General features: G+C 47.5%; 1 protein-coding gene across 1 annotated transcript; it reads left to right on the top strand.

Moving 5' to 3' along the window:
- Window positions 1-1,818: 1,818 nt before the first annotated feature.
- Window positions 1,819-16,228, top strand: LOC129123223 (neutral ceramidase-like). Its single transcript, XM_054637486.2, has 18 exons — window positions 1,819-1,968; window positions 3,066-3,242; window positions 3,559-3,686; window positions 4,086-4,163; window positions 4,644-4,764; window positions 5,422-5,547; window positions 5,829-5,915; window positions 7,850-7,954; window positions 8,109-8,190; window positions 8,505-8,620; window positions 10,064-10,158; window positions 11,018-11,057; window positions 11,919-12,014; window positions 12,538-12,633; window positions 13,200-13,349; window positions 14,091-14,150; window positions 15,097-15,185; window positions 16,039-16,228. Exons 1-18 carry the CDS (start codon window positions 1,819-1,821, stop codon window positions 16,226-16,228), a joined length of 1,986 nt encoding a protein of 661 aa, XP_054493461.2.
- Window positions 16,229-16,485: the final 257 nt, after the last annotated feature.

Here is a 16,485-nt window from a genome sequence, read left to right as displayed (position 1 = left end):
CAGCCCTGGACACAGGATGTGTTGGATGTGCCCTTCTCCCTTCCCTCGTCCTTTCCCAAAAGCTCCTGACACACCATCCCTTTTTTCTTACCACAGCTGAGCTGAATTGGCTGTGTCAAACAACACTTGGACCTGGTTCCTGTGTGATACTGGTGGGCTTGGAGGGTTTAACTGGGAATGCTGGGCTGGTTCCCCCTCTCTGTGCATCACCACCCATCTGACAGAGCCCAGTGACCCTCTGGAGAGCTCCCTGGCTGTTCTTCATGCCTGCTTTGCCACCCCAGGGGCCTTCACGGCCTCTGCACGTGGAGAGCTCGCTGGAAATCCCCTTAGAGCACTCAGCCAGAGCCCTTTGGCCTCTTCTGTCCCCAGTTCTGCTGGCTGGTGTGTTCACTGATCTGCCATTTGATGTTCTTACAGACTGCATCAACAACACAGTGGAGGAGGCCAAGTACCTGGTGGGTGTTGGCAGAGCTGATTGCACGGGCCCTGTGGCACAGGTGCCTCTGGTGAGTTGGTGAAATTCCTCATGGGGTTGCTGAAATTCTGATTTTTCATCCTTTGGGAGTACTTTTTTGGGCAGGATTTCCCGTTTAGAGCCTCTGCCTTGCCAAATGTGCATTGCCCTCAAACATAAGTTGAAATTTCCTTGAGGTTTGGAGCAACGTGGGCTGGTGGCAGGTTGGGAGGGGATGGGCTTTGAGGCCCCTTCCAAGCCCAACCATTCCATGGAATGCGGGGCAAGGCAGAGCTGCAGCTCAGAGCTGTTGAATGACTCCACAGAAAAAGTAGAGGAATAAATGGCTCAGTAATTATGATGGAGCTGCTCTCTTGCAGATGGGATATGGCCTGTGGCACAGGTGCCTCTGGTGAGTTGGGGTGTTTAGTGAAATACTGATTTTTCATCCTTTGTGAGGACTCTTTTGGGCAGGATTTCTGGTTTAGAGCCTCTGCCTTGCCAAGTGTCCATTGCTTTCAAACCTAAGTGAAATTTCCTTGAGGTTTGGAGCAATGTGGGCTGGTGGCAGGTTGGGAGGGGATGGGGTTTGAGACCCCTTCCAAGCCCAACCATTCCATGGAATGTGGGGCAAGGCAGAGCTGCAGCTCGGAGTTGTTGAATGACCCCTGGGCAAATCTACCTGGGAAAAGTAGAGGAATAAATGGCTCAGTATTTATGATGGAGCTCTGTCAGAACCCAGGACATCCCTCTGGCTGTCCTGGATGGCTCCAGCCCCTGCCAGGGGGCTCAGAGACCCTGGCATGAAGCCCAAGGCACCTGTGACTTTGATTTTGACTTATGGAGAAAATTACCTTTATATGAAGAATTACAAGTCAAGAGCGTTTATGTAGAATAATAGTTAGTCACGGGGCGAAAAATAGATTTTTTGGAGTTTTTAGAAAGGAGGCTCAGGGTCCCAAGATGGAGGAATTTGGGCGTACCCTGTCCTTATTCTTTCTTCTTCTTGGCCTCCATGATCTGGGTCCTGCTGGCACTTTTGGATTGGTTTCAGGTAGAAGCTCACTGTCTAACACAGGTGATGGGTATTGGGAAGTTATGGTAAATAATGCACACGTAGTTTTTAGAATAAAAAGATAACACTGCCCCAGGGGCAGGCAGAGTGCCTGGAACTGTCCTGCTGAACAGACCTCAGCAGGCCAGAGAACGAATTTTATAGATAAGAAACAATAAACAACCTTGAGAACGAGACCAGAGGAGTCCTGACTCCTCCTTCGACCGCTGGGCTGGGAAGAGAGACTTGTACATATCTCAAAGTCACCGTGACCAACAGAAATGCCCAGAGAGCTCCTCTCTTGCAGATGGGCTATGCCAACCCCGACCAGGTGGGCGGGGGGCTCCTCTCCCGCCTCTACAGCCGAGCCTTCATCGTGGCAGAGCCCCAGGGCTCCCGACGCGTCGTCTTCGTCAGCGCCGACATCGGCATGGTGTCCCAGAGAGTCCGGCTGGAGGTACCAGGGGCTGCAGGGCAGGGCTGGGAGCAATCCCTTGGGGTCTCCTTGGGCTGATGCTGTGCCTCTGCTGGAGAAGAGCTCAGTAAGTGAGGCTGGACTGTGCTCACTCTCCTGTTAGTGGGAGGATTACCAGGAGCTCATTGGAATCGCAACTAATTTATCATGGTGCCTCCAATGCAGCAGAGGGATGTGAATCACAGAGCCAGAAACTTCCACAGACACTGAAGGGTTTGATCTGCAGCCTTAGAAGGAGTTTGGATTGATGTAAAAATAAAACACACAGACATGAAGCAGAAAAACCATAAACTTGTGTTTCTATGGTTGTAAGTAAAAATATGCCTTAAGTAAGTGAAAAACTGCACTGATGAGATGGTGAAGGGTTTATAACGTAGAAAACTGCATTGATAAGATGGTGAAGGGTTTGTAATGCAGAAAACTGTATTGATAAGATGGTGAAGGGTTTGTAATGCAGAAAACTGTATTGATAAGATGGTGAAGGGTTTGTAATGCAGAAAACTGTATTGATAAGATGGTGAAGGTTTATAATGTAGAGGTGTGGTTGTATGGGGTGAGCTGAGAGTTTAGAAGTTATAATGGAAGCATATAAGTGTGACAGAAGTCCATTGGACAAAAGTATCCACAGTGAAGCAAAGGTCATAGGTTGAAAAAGGAAAATGAACCTTGTGGCACCTATCCATTGGTTTAGAAAGCTCTATATTGCCTTGGTACAAAGAACTTGTGACTACTTTGAGCTATGGCAGACTGCTTGCTCCTCTAAAACCTCACAGCCTCTGAGACTGATGTTTATCTGAGCAATAAATGGTTCTTAGCCCAAAAATACTCCCATCCCTTCATTACAAAGCAGTGAAAATGATAGGGAGGTGCTGGAGGGCTGTGGATCCTCCTGGGATGTGCTTTGGGTTGGATATAAATGTCTTTTCCCAGATATTCCTATTTTGATCCTCCTGCCAAGCCAACAGCTACAACTCCTTGTTGCACCAGGCAGAAAGAGAAGGGTGAGGAGAGGGATGGATGGTTGGTTGAGGATTTTTTGGGCTCAAGAAGGGTTTTTAGGAGCACTTCCTCCCCCCCAGGTGCTGAAGCAGCTGCGGAGCAAGTACGGCGAGCTGTACCGGCAGGACAACGTCATCCTCAGCGGGACCCACACCCACTCGGGGCCTGGGGGGTACTTCCAGTACACCCTCTTCTGGATCACCAGCAAGGGGCTCGTCCAGCCAACCCTCAAGTCCATCGTGAATGGCATTGTGAAGGTTGGTGTTGCCCAGTTCAGGGTGCTGGTGCCCAGCACAGCTCTGGCTGGGGTGTTTGGGGTGGCACCTGCCTGCTTTGAGGTGGGCTTGCTTGTTTGCAGCTCAAAAAGCAGGAGCTTTGAACCCTTTCTTCACAGACAGCTGTTGGTAGTGTTAAAATGTTGTTGAAATTTTTGAGAATTTTACATGAGTTTAGGAAAAAATCCCAAACAAGCACCCCCAAACTCCAAGGTCTGGGGATGGACAGGGAGGGAAAAAACGAGATTTTCCAGATAGCCTCCCACAGGCTGATAGTCCCTGTCTTGCTGCTTTGCAGAGCATAGATATTGCCCATGAGAACATGAAGAAAGGAAGGCTCTTCATAAACAGAGGCACAGTAGAAAACAGCCAGATCAACCGGAGCCCCTTCTCCTACCTCGCCAACCCGGAGTCCGAGCGCAACAGGTAAAACCTCCCCAGGCAGGAGGGAAAAAATTAACTGCTTGAAAAGGGCTTGGAAGCTGTAGCTGCCCTCTCCAAGCATGAGGAATTGGTGAAGGATGAGACTTTCTGCTTTATTTAACAAATAAAGAGTGATAGGGCATTGAAGTGCCATCCTTGGTGCATGGATTTGTGTTCTCTCCATTCCCTGGAGGAGCAGTGCCTGAGGACAGTGACAGCCACAGCTCTCCCCTCACCTTCCCACCTGGTTCCAGGTGCTTCTCCAAGGCCTTGCTGTGTGTGCTGGTGGTACCTGGAATGACCTTTTCACATCCTTGCTCAGCCTAGTGGGGATTTAACCTGCCAGAGGATCAGAGCACAGCCCTGGCTCTGATGGGATTTCCCTGCTTTGTTCCCATCCAGGTATTCATCCAACACGGACAAAGAAATGGTGCTGCTGAAGATGGTGGATGAGGATGGACATGAGCTAGGCCTCATCAGGTACTGACCAGCAGAGCAGCAGGTTTTTCTCCATACCTTCATTATTTTTTGTAGGAATGAAGCTGTTCCATTTGTTCCCCCTTTTTTACATCACTGACTCCTCCTGGTTCCTTTGAATATAAAAATCCCTACAAAATAGAATTTATGGGTTACTGCAAGAGTCAGTTCAGGTCTGAAGGAGCTCTTGGTGGCCCTGATAGTGAGGCCACCAAGACAAATTCTTGTTGTCTCACGGCCTGGATTGTTACAGCCATGAGCCCTCTTGGTTAGGATGGGACAGGAGGGGAATAATCTGCTCTTGTTAATCCATCCCTAAGCACCGTGAGTCTCTGTGTGTATTCTCCCAAAGAAAATTCCCACAAATTTGGAATAGGAAAACTCAATAGGATTGAAATTCAATAGGTCAATTGCTGCTGCATGGAGTGAACAGATTTTCCCTTTTGTAATTTCACTTTAATTTCAATTTTGACCCTTGCTCAGCTGGTTTGCCGTGCACCCGGTGAGCATGAACAACTCCAACCACCTGGTGAACAGTGACAATGTGGGCTATGCCTCCTACCTGTTTGAGCAGGAGAAGAACAAGGGAATGCTCCCTGGAGAGGTGGGAGCACCCAAGGGAATGGGGGAAACAGGGCTGGGACAGGGAGGGGTCAGGTGGGACAGCAGGGACACACAGGAACACCAGGACTGTGGTGAATGCTTTGATTTATTTCCTTTTTCAGAAGGGAAATTGGAAGGTGTATTTTTGACTTTCCAAGCTAGTAATCAGTGGCAGTTATTCAGACTTGAGGAATAACTCACATTTATTTTAATTAAAATCTGGGGAGGTTGTGGTTGCCCTATCCCTGGAAGTGTTCAAGCCTTGAAGTGTCCCTGCAGTCAGTATCAATAGTCCTCACTCCATAAATCAGTCATGGTCAGTGCCTGGAAGGATAAAAATCCTGTGCCAGGTGCTCCAATGACCCATAAACATCTGATCAGCAACATGAGAAGCTGGGGAAGAGCCAAGGTGGAAGAGGAGGAGGAGGAGGAAACACAGTCTGCACACCAAGGAGGCGTGAAGTTCTCCCTGAAATGGCGCCATGTGCATCCAATCCTCCCCTGCTCCTCCTGGGATGCGCCTAAACCCCCATCCCAGAGCTCCCAGTGACTCTGGGAATAATCCAGAGTCCTGCTTGGTGAGCACAGCAGCTGTGGGGAGGGCTGGGCTTTGCAGCTTTCCCTGCAGGGCACTGTAAGGTTCCTCTGTCCTTGGCAGGGCTCTTTTGTGGCCGCCTTTGCCTCATCCAACCTGGGAGACGTGTCCCCCAACACGCGGGGCCCCTTCTGCGCCAACACGGGCGAGTCGTGTGACAACCCCCAGAGCACCTGTCCCATCGGAGGGGTGAGTGTGTCCCCACCCTCTGCTTCACCACTGGGCATGGGGAAGGCACTAAAAAGTAAAAAATCCCCTCTTCTGGGGCCATCCTGGATGCCACTTCCAGGAATTTACTGCACTTTGTCCCTCGCGCACCCGATTTTCCGGTTGTTCGCCCCAAATTTAACTTGAGTGTAGCAACCCTGGGGCTAATTTTGATGTGGCCTGCAAGGAGCCCTCAGTTCCCACAGTTTGGCAGTGCCAGGTGCTCTCCATAATCACTGATCACCACACAAATTTCCCAACAGGCAGCCATGTGCATGGCCAAGGGGCCCGGGAAGGATATGTTTGAGAGCACCAGGATTATAGGGCAAAATATCTACTTGAAAGCAAAGGTAAGGGATATTCTGCTCTCTGAGTGTGTGTGAGTGCTGCTATGACAGGAACTCATGCTCATTTGAGCAACTTGATGAGCCTTGTGGATCCCTTGCCTCTGGATATTCCATATTCTATCTTCTAGCTCCTACATTCCATATTCTATCTTCTATCTCCTACATTCCATATTCTATCTATCTTGTACCTGTTTTGGTGCATGTTTGTAGATTCAAATTACTCCAAAGTTCCTTGATTTTGTTTTTATTGAGTAAATGAGCTCTGCAACCAGCTGGTGATGACTCTGCCTGCTGGAATCAAGAGGACCTCAGAGCCTGGAATTTGTTAGGACATTGTAGGAAATCTTAATGGTAGGGAATAATTTCCACAGGTAGAACACATCTGATTGGAAACCTGAATGTAGACTTAAAAAACATACTTTAACACGAATTTGGACTTAAAACACATGCTTTCATTTAGATACATCCTTGCAGGTGGTTGAAAATGCTGGTTTGGGGTTTTGATCTCAGTATTCCTCACTGGGATATGATGAGAATGTCCCCTCTTATCCTCTCCCCCTCCCTCCCACTCATCTCAAAGGCATCATGATGGGGAGAATCCTCCTGGGAGAGCTCAGAGACACCACCATACCCCACTTGTGGGCCAGTTTGTCATCACATTCCCAAAGTGACACAAAAGTGAGGTAAAATGTGTGGCTGAAGCCCCCACAGAGGGTGCTCCCCTCGCTCTGCTTGGCCCTGCATTTCCTCAGCCCTAAAGGCTCCCCTTTGCCACCTGTGGGCTCTGAAGCCACCCAGGACTGAATTTTCTGCTTTCCCTCCTGTGTGATGAGAGCAGTGAGTGCAAGGAGAGTCTTTGGCAGCATTTCAGGGACTGGAGCTTGTGGGAACTGCAGCGTGTCCAGCGGAGGAGGGAGAGCAGGAGCCTTGGTGGTGGCTTTTCCTTTAGGTGCCCCTGTCCCCAGTCCAGGAGTGCTGGTGTGTGCCTCAAACACAGGGGAGAAAACCCCACTGCTGCTGTCTTTAGCACCTCAGACTCCTGCCCTTCCAAGGCTGTGCCCTCAGCTCCTTCCAGGAATGTCATTAAACCTGTAAAACTCCTGGCAGCCCTTCCCATGGACCGACCTGAGGCTGGAAAACCATTCCCTGAGGGGCTGAGTGTGTGTGGTAAATACCTTCAGCTGTCAGGCCTGCAGAAAATACCTGCAGCACTTTGAGGCAGTGAGCAGAGCAAAAGTTCTGCTTTCTCACAGAAAACATTTTTTCTGCTTGGTCTAAAATGTGAGTAATGCCAAGAGGTGGCAACCAGGGGAAGGGAGTTGCCATCCTGCTGAAATAGGGACATTTTTCAGCTGTGAAAGAGAAGTGTCCTCCCTCCCTGAGACAAGGAGAGCTTGCAGGGCTCTGGGGTGACAGAAACAAAGGGACTTTGGGAATTAGAGATTTGCATTAATATAGAATTTGCAGGCAACCCCTGATGGGGGGAGAGAATGATGCATCTGACTCCATCTTATCAGAAGGCTAATTAATTACTTTATTATACTATATTATTCTATATTATATTACACTATATTCCATTACATCTAAACTGAACCTGCCAAGCACTCAACTCTGCACACAACTGCACAGAATCTCGTGACTGTCACCCCACAGTCCCAACACACACAAGGAAACAAAACCCCATCACTCTGGATAAACAATCTCCATATTGCATTCTACTTTTGCACAAACACAGGCACAGCAAATGAGATAAGAATTGTTTTTCCTTTCTCTGAGGTTCAGACAATGTGAATCTCAGAAATATTCTCAGGAAGAATTGTGCCTTGCTTTTCTCTGTGAAGAGAAATGTGGCCACACGTTAACATGAACAAATATCCATATGGCTCTTCCTGACCACTGGTCCCACAGGGATTTTTTCCACCTCATGTGTCCCTTAGGAGCTGTATGAAAAGGCCTCCCAGGAGGTGACAGGACCCCTGAGCTCAGCCCACCAGTGGGTGAACATGAGCAGTGTGACCGTGGAGCTCAACGCCACACACACGGTGAGAGCAGCAGGAAAATCCCTGTTCCCCCAGCAGCACCTGCCACTGTGAGGGAAAATGGGGTTTGAGCCATCCTTTCCTGCAGCAGCACCTGCCACTGTGAGGAAAAATGGGGTTTGTCTCTTTTTCCTGTTCTTCTCCCGTCCTGCTTTAGGTTCAGACCTGTAAACCAGCCCTGGGGCACAGCTTTGCTGCGGGCACTATTGATGGAGTGGGGGCTTTCAACTTCACCCAAGGTAATCTGGGGGCAGATCCCAGTGGGGCATCCCCCAGATGGACTGACAGCCCTGGAGTCACTTCACAGCCTCCAAAGGGATGGGTTTTGGGAAGGTGGAGGAAACCAAACAAACCTTCCAGGTTTGTCTGTGCGCATTTGGGAAAAGGATATGGCCAAAGGAAGGAGAGCAAGGGGATGAGATGGGGAGTAGGGAGAAGAAAGGGCTGTTTTGGGACTGTCCTGCTCATTTGTCCTCCTTCCCTGGGAGCAGGGAGTGTCTGAGAGCTGCTGGGGCAGCTGAGGAACAGAGTTTAAAGGTGTTTCCCCCTCAAGGCTCAGTGGAAGGGGACCCATTTTGGGATCAAATCCGGGACCAGCTGCTGGGAGAGCCCTCGAATGAAACCAAAGCCTGCCACAAACCCAAACCCATCCTCTTCAACACAGGAGAGGTAAGGACACACCTGTGGGGAGTGCAGGGATCCCAATCCCTCATGGGCCTGTCAGGGAGCCCCAGGCAGTGTTTGTGATGTCTGCTGAAGGACAAGGAGGGAGCACAGGCTGCATGGGCTCTGCAGAGCTGCTGCTCCACTGATGCAGCCCATCCCCATGCTCAGGGCATGGCTTGGTGTTTTCTGAGCTCTGCTTTCCAACTCTAACTGGACATCCCTGCCCCTTTTCCCACCTGATGCTCCCTTGGCACTGAGGCAAACGTTGCTGCTGTGCAGAGGGATCATGCCCAGGGTTCTTCAGAGCACTTGAACGAGGCCATCTGGGTAAGGAAATGAATTGTTCTTCCTTTCACCAGCCTCGGGAAAAGCTTCCCTGCTGTCACTTCGTGTTCATTCAGCTCCTCACCTCAGCTCTCCCCAAAAGAGGCCCCAGCTCCTCCCAGCCTCCTCCTCCATGCAGGATGGTGTTACTGAGAGTAAATTACGCTTTATTCTTAGGGCTTTAGCACATTTTAGGGATGCTCTGGCAGCCCTCCTGCTTCTGATGTGCTTCACAAGCTTTTGTCATTCATGTTTTGCCCCCAGCAAATTGCTCCTCAGAAAAGAAAAAAAACCATTTTTTGTCTTGCTGGAGTGGGATTTTTCATCTCCTCATCAATCCCAATTCTATTATTTTCCATGCAGGTGAGGGGTTTCTAGGTGCTACCCTGACCATCTTTACCCACTTTGCCAAAGCTGCCCCTCTGGCAACACCTTATTTAGGGTTTTTTTGGCCTTACCCATAGTATTTACTTGTGCCTTATGTGACTCTTATGGTCAGATATCACATGAAGGTAAAGCACCTTCTCACATGTTTCACAAATAAATTTAATTTAAAAATAAAGTTTGTATAAATATATATTATATATTATAATATAAAATAGATATTTAATAATATATAATTTATAATATCAATAATATATATTGCTATATAAAATATATAACATATAGGATATATTATATACATTATTAATAGTATATATAATATTACATATATATTATATGTAATATATAATATTGCATACATAATATATATTATATAAATTAATTTACAAATAAATTTTATATAAATATATAATATTATAATATAAAATATATGATATTCTATAATATATAATATATAATATTAATAATATATATTAACATATAAATAATATATAATATATCCTAAATAATATAAATAAATATAAAATGTTATATATAGTATATATATAAAATATATACTATATATAATATTTAATATATAATATTAAATATATAATATATATTATATGAATTAATTTACAAATAAATTTTAAATAAATAAATTTATCTGCCTGGATGGTGACTGTAGGAAGGGGAGCACCTCAGATTATTTTTTTCACTGATTCAGAGTATTTATATGCATTTTTTCCTCCCCCTCAGATGACCTGGCCCCACCCCTGGCACCCAGACATTGTGGATGTGCAGATTGTTGCCATTGGGTCCCTGGCAATCCTTGCTGTGCCCGGGGAGTTCACGTGGGTATTCCTTGGCTCTTGCTGCATTTACTGCAGCCAGATTTCACTCAAACCTCCTGGAACAGTTCTGCCTGCAGGTAGAAGAGGGGGTAGGCTCAAAATTGTCCCCAGACTCAACCTGAGAATGACTGAGATGAACACAGGCATCCTGAATAATTTTGGTTATAACAAAACACAGTTTCAAGGAAACCAAAGGATTTGTTACCTTGGATTCTGTTTTTGGCACCACAAACGCCACAATGATGAATTGTACTGACTGTTGTTGATGCAAATTTCAATAGGATAATGATTTATCTCTTGTACCTTTATTTCTACCCTGCCCCAGGGTGCCTCCAGCCCCTCCCTGGCTGTGGTGATGGGTGTGAAAAGTTTTGAGGTGTTTTGGTTGAACTTGAGCATAGAGGGATGTTGGGAGTTTGGATGAACTTGAGCACCTTAAGGGATGTTGGGCAGTGCTGGAGCTGCTGTGGGAATTTCTGGTGGGTGCTGCAAATCCAGCCAGCAATTCCTGCTTTAGATCCCAACTCCAGGGGGGCCGGGCTGTGCTGCCAGGGAACAGGGACAGGACAAGGGCAAAGGGCCTCAAGCTGGGCCAGGGCAGGCTCAGCTTGGACAGCAGCAGCAATTTCTGCATGCAAAGGGTGCTCAGGCCTTGGCAGGGGCTGCCCAGGGAGCTTTGCAGTGCCCAGCCCTGCAGGTGTCCCAGCAAGGGCTGCAGGTGGCACTCAGGGCTCTGGGCTGGGGACAAGGTGGGCACTGGGCACAGCTGGGAGTCTATGGGCTGGCAGGCATTTTCCAGCCTCAGGGATTGTGAGATTCCATGAATCTGGAGCCTGACTTTGTTCCCTCCATGCCCCAGGACCATGTCTGGACGCAGGCTGCGGGAAGCTGTTCAAAGTGTGAGTTGCTGAGGTTCCCCTGAGGGCAGCACATCTGGAATTCTCTTTTCTTGAGCCTCCTGCTTTTTCCCTCCTCTCCTCCCAGCTGGGCTCACGGGGCTCGTGTCCCACAGATGTTTCCTTCTCCCATTTTCTTCAGACAGATTTTCCATCTGCTTTCTGACAGGCAGGAGAAATGAATATCCTCCCCAAAACACCAACTGATCGGGTTTCAGTCCATTAAGCCAATTCCACAGGGATCCAGGCACAACTGATGCCAGCAGAAGTTTGGCTCTGGGATGGAGGGGTTCAGCTCCTTGATCCCTACCAGGATTCTGCAACATGAGAACAACTGAAAAAAAACAAAAAAAGAAAAAAAAAAAGCAAAAGTATTTTTTCCATTTGATTGACACATCCTGGCTGCAGCCTAAATAAAATCCCAATCCTAGATGCTGTCTCCACAATTCACTGGGCCTTTCTCATACTTATATCCCTGATTTTTTTAGGAGTATACAGACATCAGCTCCCAAAAAAAAAAAACAAACCTAGATTTAGTGGAATGTGAGGTCATTTGTCCTCTTTTTCTTTGGGGAGTGAATAAGTGACCTTAAAAAAGGCAAATTGCTCTTCTAGGTTTGCATTCCTGGGCATCCAGCCCCCTTCCCACCATAACTTTGTATTCTGTCAATAATAATAATAATAATAATAATAATAATAATAATAATAATAATAATAATACCAACTAACATAACAATAATAACAATATTGATATAACAATAACAACAATTAAAAAAACCAGTATAGTTGTGCATTAAGAAGTTGTTTCAAGGTAAGGATTTTATTTCCTTTGTTTCAAGGTAAGGGTTTTATTTCCTTCCTTAGGAATTTGATTCCCATGGGACACCAGGGATGAACGTTGTGATTGCAGGTCTGTGCAATGTCTACACCCATTACATCACCACCTATGAGGAATACCAGGTAAATATTAAAACTGGAGATTGAATTTGTCTAACTGAGTTCACCTTTTGGCTCCAGGGGCTAATAATTCCCATAGTGAAATTATGTGTGCTTAGAGTTCTTCTACTTTGCCACAAAAACAGGAAGGGAGAACTGGGAGGGAAGGTTGGAAGAACTGGAGTTGGAAGAATCCCACCCCAAAAAGTTGGAGGGGGAGGCAAGTTGCATCATTAGCCTTTAGAAGAGGATGAAAACTGTGCTCATTGGAAGAGCAAAGAGGGTGAAAACTGTGCTCATTGGAGAAACAAAGAGGGTGAAAACTGTGGTTACTGGAAGAGCAAACAGGCCCTCCCTGTTTGCAGCAGGTTGGAGAATGAGGAGTAACCTGAAATTGCAGCAGAAATACTTTGGCAAGTTGTTGGGGCTGTCTCCTTATCAGAAAGGGAATAAATAACCCAGTGTTGATCTTGAGCAGGCTGGGATGGGATGTGCAAACCACTCAGGAGCCCTCCCAACCCTCCTCTCCCAAATTTGTCCTTTCCAGCTTCAACGGTACGAGGCTGCCTCGACTATTTATGGGCCACACACCCTTTCTGCTTACATCCAGCTGTACAGGGGCCTGGCCAAGGCCATTGCTCTGGTAAGCAGCTTTTCCTACATGCCACAGGCTGCTGGGGACATCTAAATCTTAATGGTGGTGGCTGTTCCTCACCGAGGCCACCTGACTGCTGTGCTTTCTCTTCAGAATCCACTCTGAGAAATGGTATGAAAATAATTCCTGTCATGGGGCCCTGACACCACTTGGGAAATTCTGGTGGTTTTGCAGCTCCAAGTGTAGGAAATCAGTACTTCTAAACTTTCAGCACAGCCTGAAGTTGCTGCTTTTCTACCAAAAGGAAAAAAAAATCTGCTGTGGTTTTGGTGTACCCGGCAGTGCCCATCACCACTGTGACCATGTGAAATGGGCAGGAACAGTGGGCAGGAATATCCTGGGATGTTCTGGGGTTTAGGAGGCCCCAGCAACAGGGCAGCAGGTGTCCTGCAGGGATTGCTCCTGCACAGCTGGAGATCCTCTGCTTTCCTTTCACGCCCACTTTATTATTCCTACAATCTGTGCCAGCAGAGGCTGGAGGGCAGAGCTGTGGTTCCTCAGGGAATCCTGGCTGTCCATGTGGATGTTTGACAAGCACGTTTTCCCTCTCCTAGAATGGCACTCAGGAGCTGTCCCCTGGTCCAGAGCCCCCATTTTTCAACGTAACCAGCCTGACCCTGCTGCCTTCTCTGAGCGCCGAGAACGCGCCGGCCGGAAAAACCTTTGGGGATGTGCTGGAAGAAGTGAGACCAAAGTACCGAGAGGTGAGAGCTTCAGGGAAGCCCTAAAACCTGCTGGAGAAATTGCCTTTAAAGTCTTGCCCCTCACCCCACAAGCCTGTGAGTTGTGGTGCCCTCAGACCAAGGCAGGTTTCGTGTCTCTGGTAGGCAGGGACAGAGCATTTCCATGCCACTGTGCTGAATGGGAATAAAATGGGTGGAAAAAGGGGGAAATAAAAGCCCCTCACTCAGCAGAAAGCAGATTTCCCCTTCTGCTCCAAAACAAAATAGCAGTTGATTAAGCAGGCAAATATTTTACAGGGATTTTTTACAAGCAGCAATCAGGTCACCTTTGATGCCTCTGCCGTGGAATGTAAATGAAATGAAATCAAAATGTCAGAAATGGTTCTGTTTTCAATGCTCAGCGTTTAGATAAGATGTTCAGAGCAAGAGTTTCACCTCATTGCTGTCTCCTTACTCCCTGCAGTAAGGCAGGGAGGCATTCTGAAAAATCTCCCTTATTTCCTCCCTTTTCTATGTGCAGTGGTGGAGTTTATCCAGCACACAGTGGAATGGCAAGGCCCAGAGCAGCAGTTCAAAGCACAGATTGTCCACTGCTGCTGCAACAAGTCAAATTATAAATAATTTAAAACAACAGCAACAACAAACCAAGCACAATAAAACATCACAAAACCAACCCGCCCTTAAATACATCAAATGGCCTCTTCAAAGGATGCTCCTAATGTGCTGCTCAGCCTTTAATACAAATCTCAATTTCCCCCTCAGGGAGAAGTTGCCAAAGTGACTTTTGTGGGTGGAAACCCCAGGAACTCTGCAGAGAATGCAGTAAGTGTGATGGAATGGTGCTGGAATTGGGGTGTTTGATGGAATAATGCTGGAACTGGGGTGTTTGGGATTGATGGAATCAAGCTGGAATTGGGGTGTTTGTGATTGATGGAATGATGCTGGAACTGGGGTGTTTGGGATTGATGGAATGGTGCTGGAACTGGGGTGTTTGATGGAATGATGCTGGAATTGGGGTGTTTGGAATTGATGGAATCATGCTGGAACTGGGGTGTTTGTGATTGATGGAATGGTGCTGGAACTGGGGTGTTTGGGATTGATGGAATGGTGCAGGGACTGGGGTGTTTGGGATTAATGGAATGGTGCTGGAATTGGGGTGTTTGGGATTGATGGAATCGTGCTGGAACTGGGGTGTTTGGGATTGATAGAATGATGCTGGAATTGGGGTGTTTGGGATTGATGGAATGATGCTGGGACTGGGGTGTTTGTGATTGATGGATATTTGGGTAGGATTTTTTCTTTGCTGGGAGGTCAGGGGAAGATGGGAATGCTGTGCTTCAGGAATTCAAACCATCAGAAAGCTTTTTGGGGCAACGAAGTGAATTTGGGCTGTTTATGATCTCTTTATATTATTGAAGTTGTCTGTGTTAGGCCAGGCTGGTATCCAGGGCAAACCTGGTCTCTAATTTCCATCCTACCACCCTGCTGCTTTATTTTAACAAAACAAAGGAAATTAGAAAAGCACTTAATTCATTCCATCACTCACCTTGCATGGGCATTGTGACTGCCTATTTTCTTCCTACAGATAAGTTCTTCACATCATTTATCAGCTTAAATTTGTGCTTTGGCAGTAAAATGTAACAGCAATTCCCACTTTTGCCAGTAAAGCATGAGGAAGCAGAGTCCCTATCCAGTTTAAAGTGCCACAGAAGGTGGGGACCTGCCTGTACCTTCAGTGTCTGCCCTGACTCTGGTGTTTTTATTCCAGACTGAGCATAACTTCCTGACAGTGGAGAGATACTCCAGCATTTCCAGCAGCTGGAGTGTGGTGCTGAACGACGCCTCCTGGGACACAAGGTGGGTCCCCTGAGCAATTTCCCTGTCCCACAGGACCCAGGGACTCATTCCAGTCTAACCTGAAGGGCTTCATTCCAGAGCTCCTAGCCTCAGGTTAGTCTTGGCCCTGCAGGTGATGCTCTCCAGATCATATTTAGGGGGATAATTTGGCAAAACTGGTGTTCCCCTTGGCTCCAGAGTCTGGGATGGAGGCTTGCAAATTTGGGAGAGGGAGGAGGAAGGGCAGGAATTACAGAAGGTTTGTGGTGCAGCTTGTTCCTAGCCTATATCCATCCCTCTGGCACATTGTGGGGATGAATAAGATGCCAAAGAGAAAACAGGAGACACTCACAGGGGAAACTGTCCAGATGTGCTGTGCAGAATAAACAGACAATAATTTTTAAAAGCTTGGAAGAAACAAAAGTGAAGGCTGGAGATGTCAGCTATCTGGAGAAATATCCACAAAGCAGCAAGGCTGGTGACACCTTTCAGAGCTGTGGGTGAATCTTCCTCAGCTTCCCAAGAAGGGCTCCCTCAGAGCCAGCTAAAAAGTCCCTCGTGTCCAGATGATGGGTGGGGTTTCGAGGCTGAGCACTCTCTGCAGAGTGTTGGGGGGTGGACAGAAAGGCTTTTGCACAAGGAGTCTGTAAAAGAAAATGGGCTTTTGATGTGGGAATGGGTGCCAAAAGTCCTGAGCTCAATAATTATAGATTTTGTGATTGAAGTGAATATTCACCCTCTCAGTTTAGCTCTGCCCCTGCACAGAGAGGACTTGAAGACGCTCCAGGGAAGTGTATTTTATCTCATGGCACGCAGTGAGCTCCACTGAAAGGTGGATTTCCTTGCTGACTGCACTTTTGGGCCTGTTTTGCAGGTTTTACTGGAGCAAAGGCTCCCGTGGCCAGAGCAACGTGACCCTGGAGTGGCACATCCCGGCTGGCACGGAGCCCGGCACGTACCGGCTGCGCTACTTCGGGCACTACAAGAAGAGGGCCACCCTCCTTCGTGTCATCTCTGTCCCCTTTGAGGGCTCATCCTCAGCATTTCAACTCACAGCTCCATAGGTGACCCCCTTCCCTACAGGAATAAACAGGAGATTTGGTGTCTGGGCTTTGGATGGTTCTTGTGGGTTCTCTCCCAGCTCCAGGTGATTCCATGATGTTCTGGGAGGGATTTTTTGTCACTGCTGCCCCTTGAGTGGTGCTGGTTGTCATTTGATGTGCAAAGATCGACTTCTGGGAAGTTTTGGCTTTTCCCTGCAGCTGTGTCTCCTCATGTGTTCCTGTCCTGGCCAGGCCAGGTTTCAGCTGATTCTTATTGT

Source organism: Agelaius phoeniceus, chromosome 9 (genome assembly GCF_051311805.1).
Source record: "Agelaius phoeniceus isolate bAgePho1 chromosome 9, bAgePho1.hap1, whole genome shotgun sequence".
In the NCBI taxonomy this organism is placed as follows: Eukaryota; Metazoa; Chordata; class Aves; order Passeriformes; family Icteridae; genus Agelaius; species Agelaius phoeniceus.
Note: the sequence above shows the minus strand (reverse complement) of the source record. Positions and strands in the feature narration are given on the sequence as shown.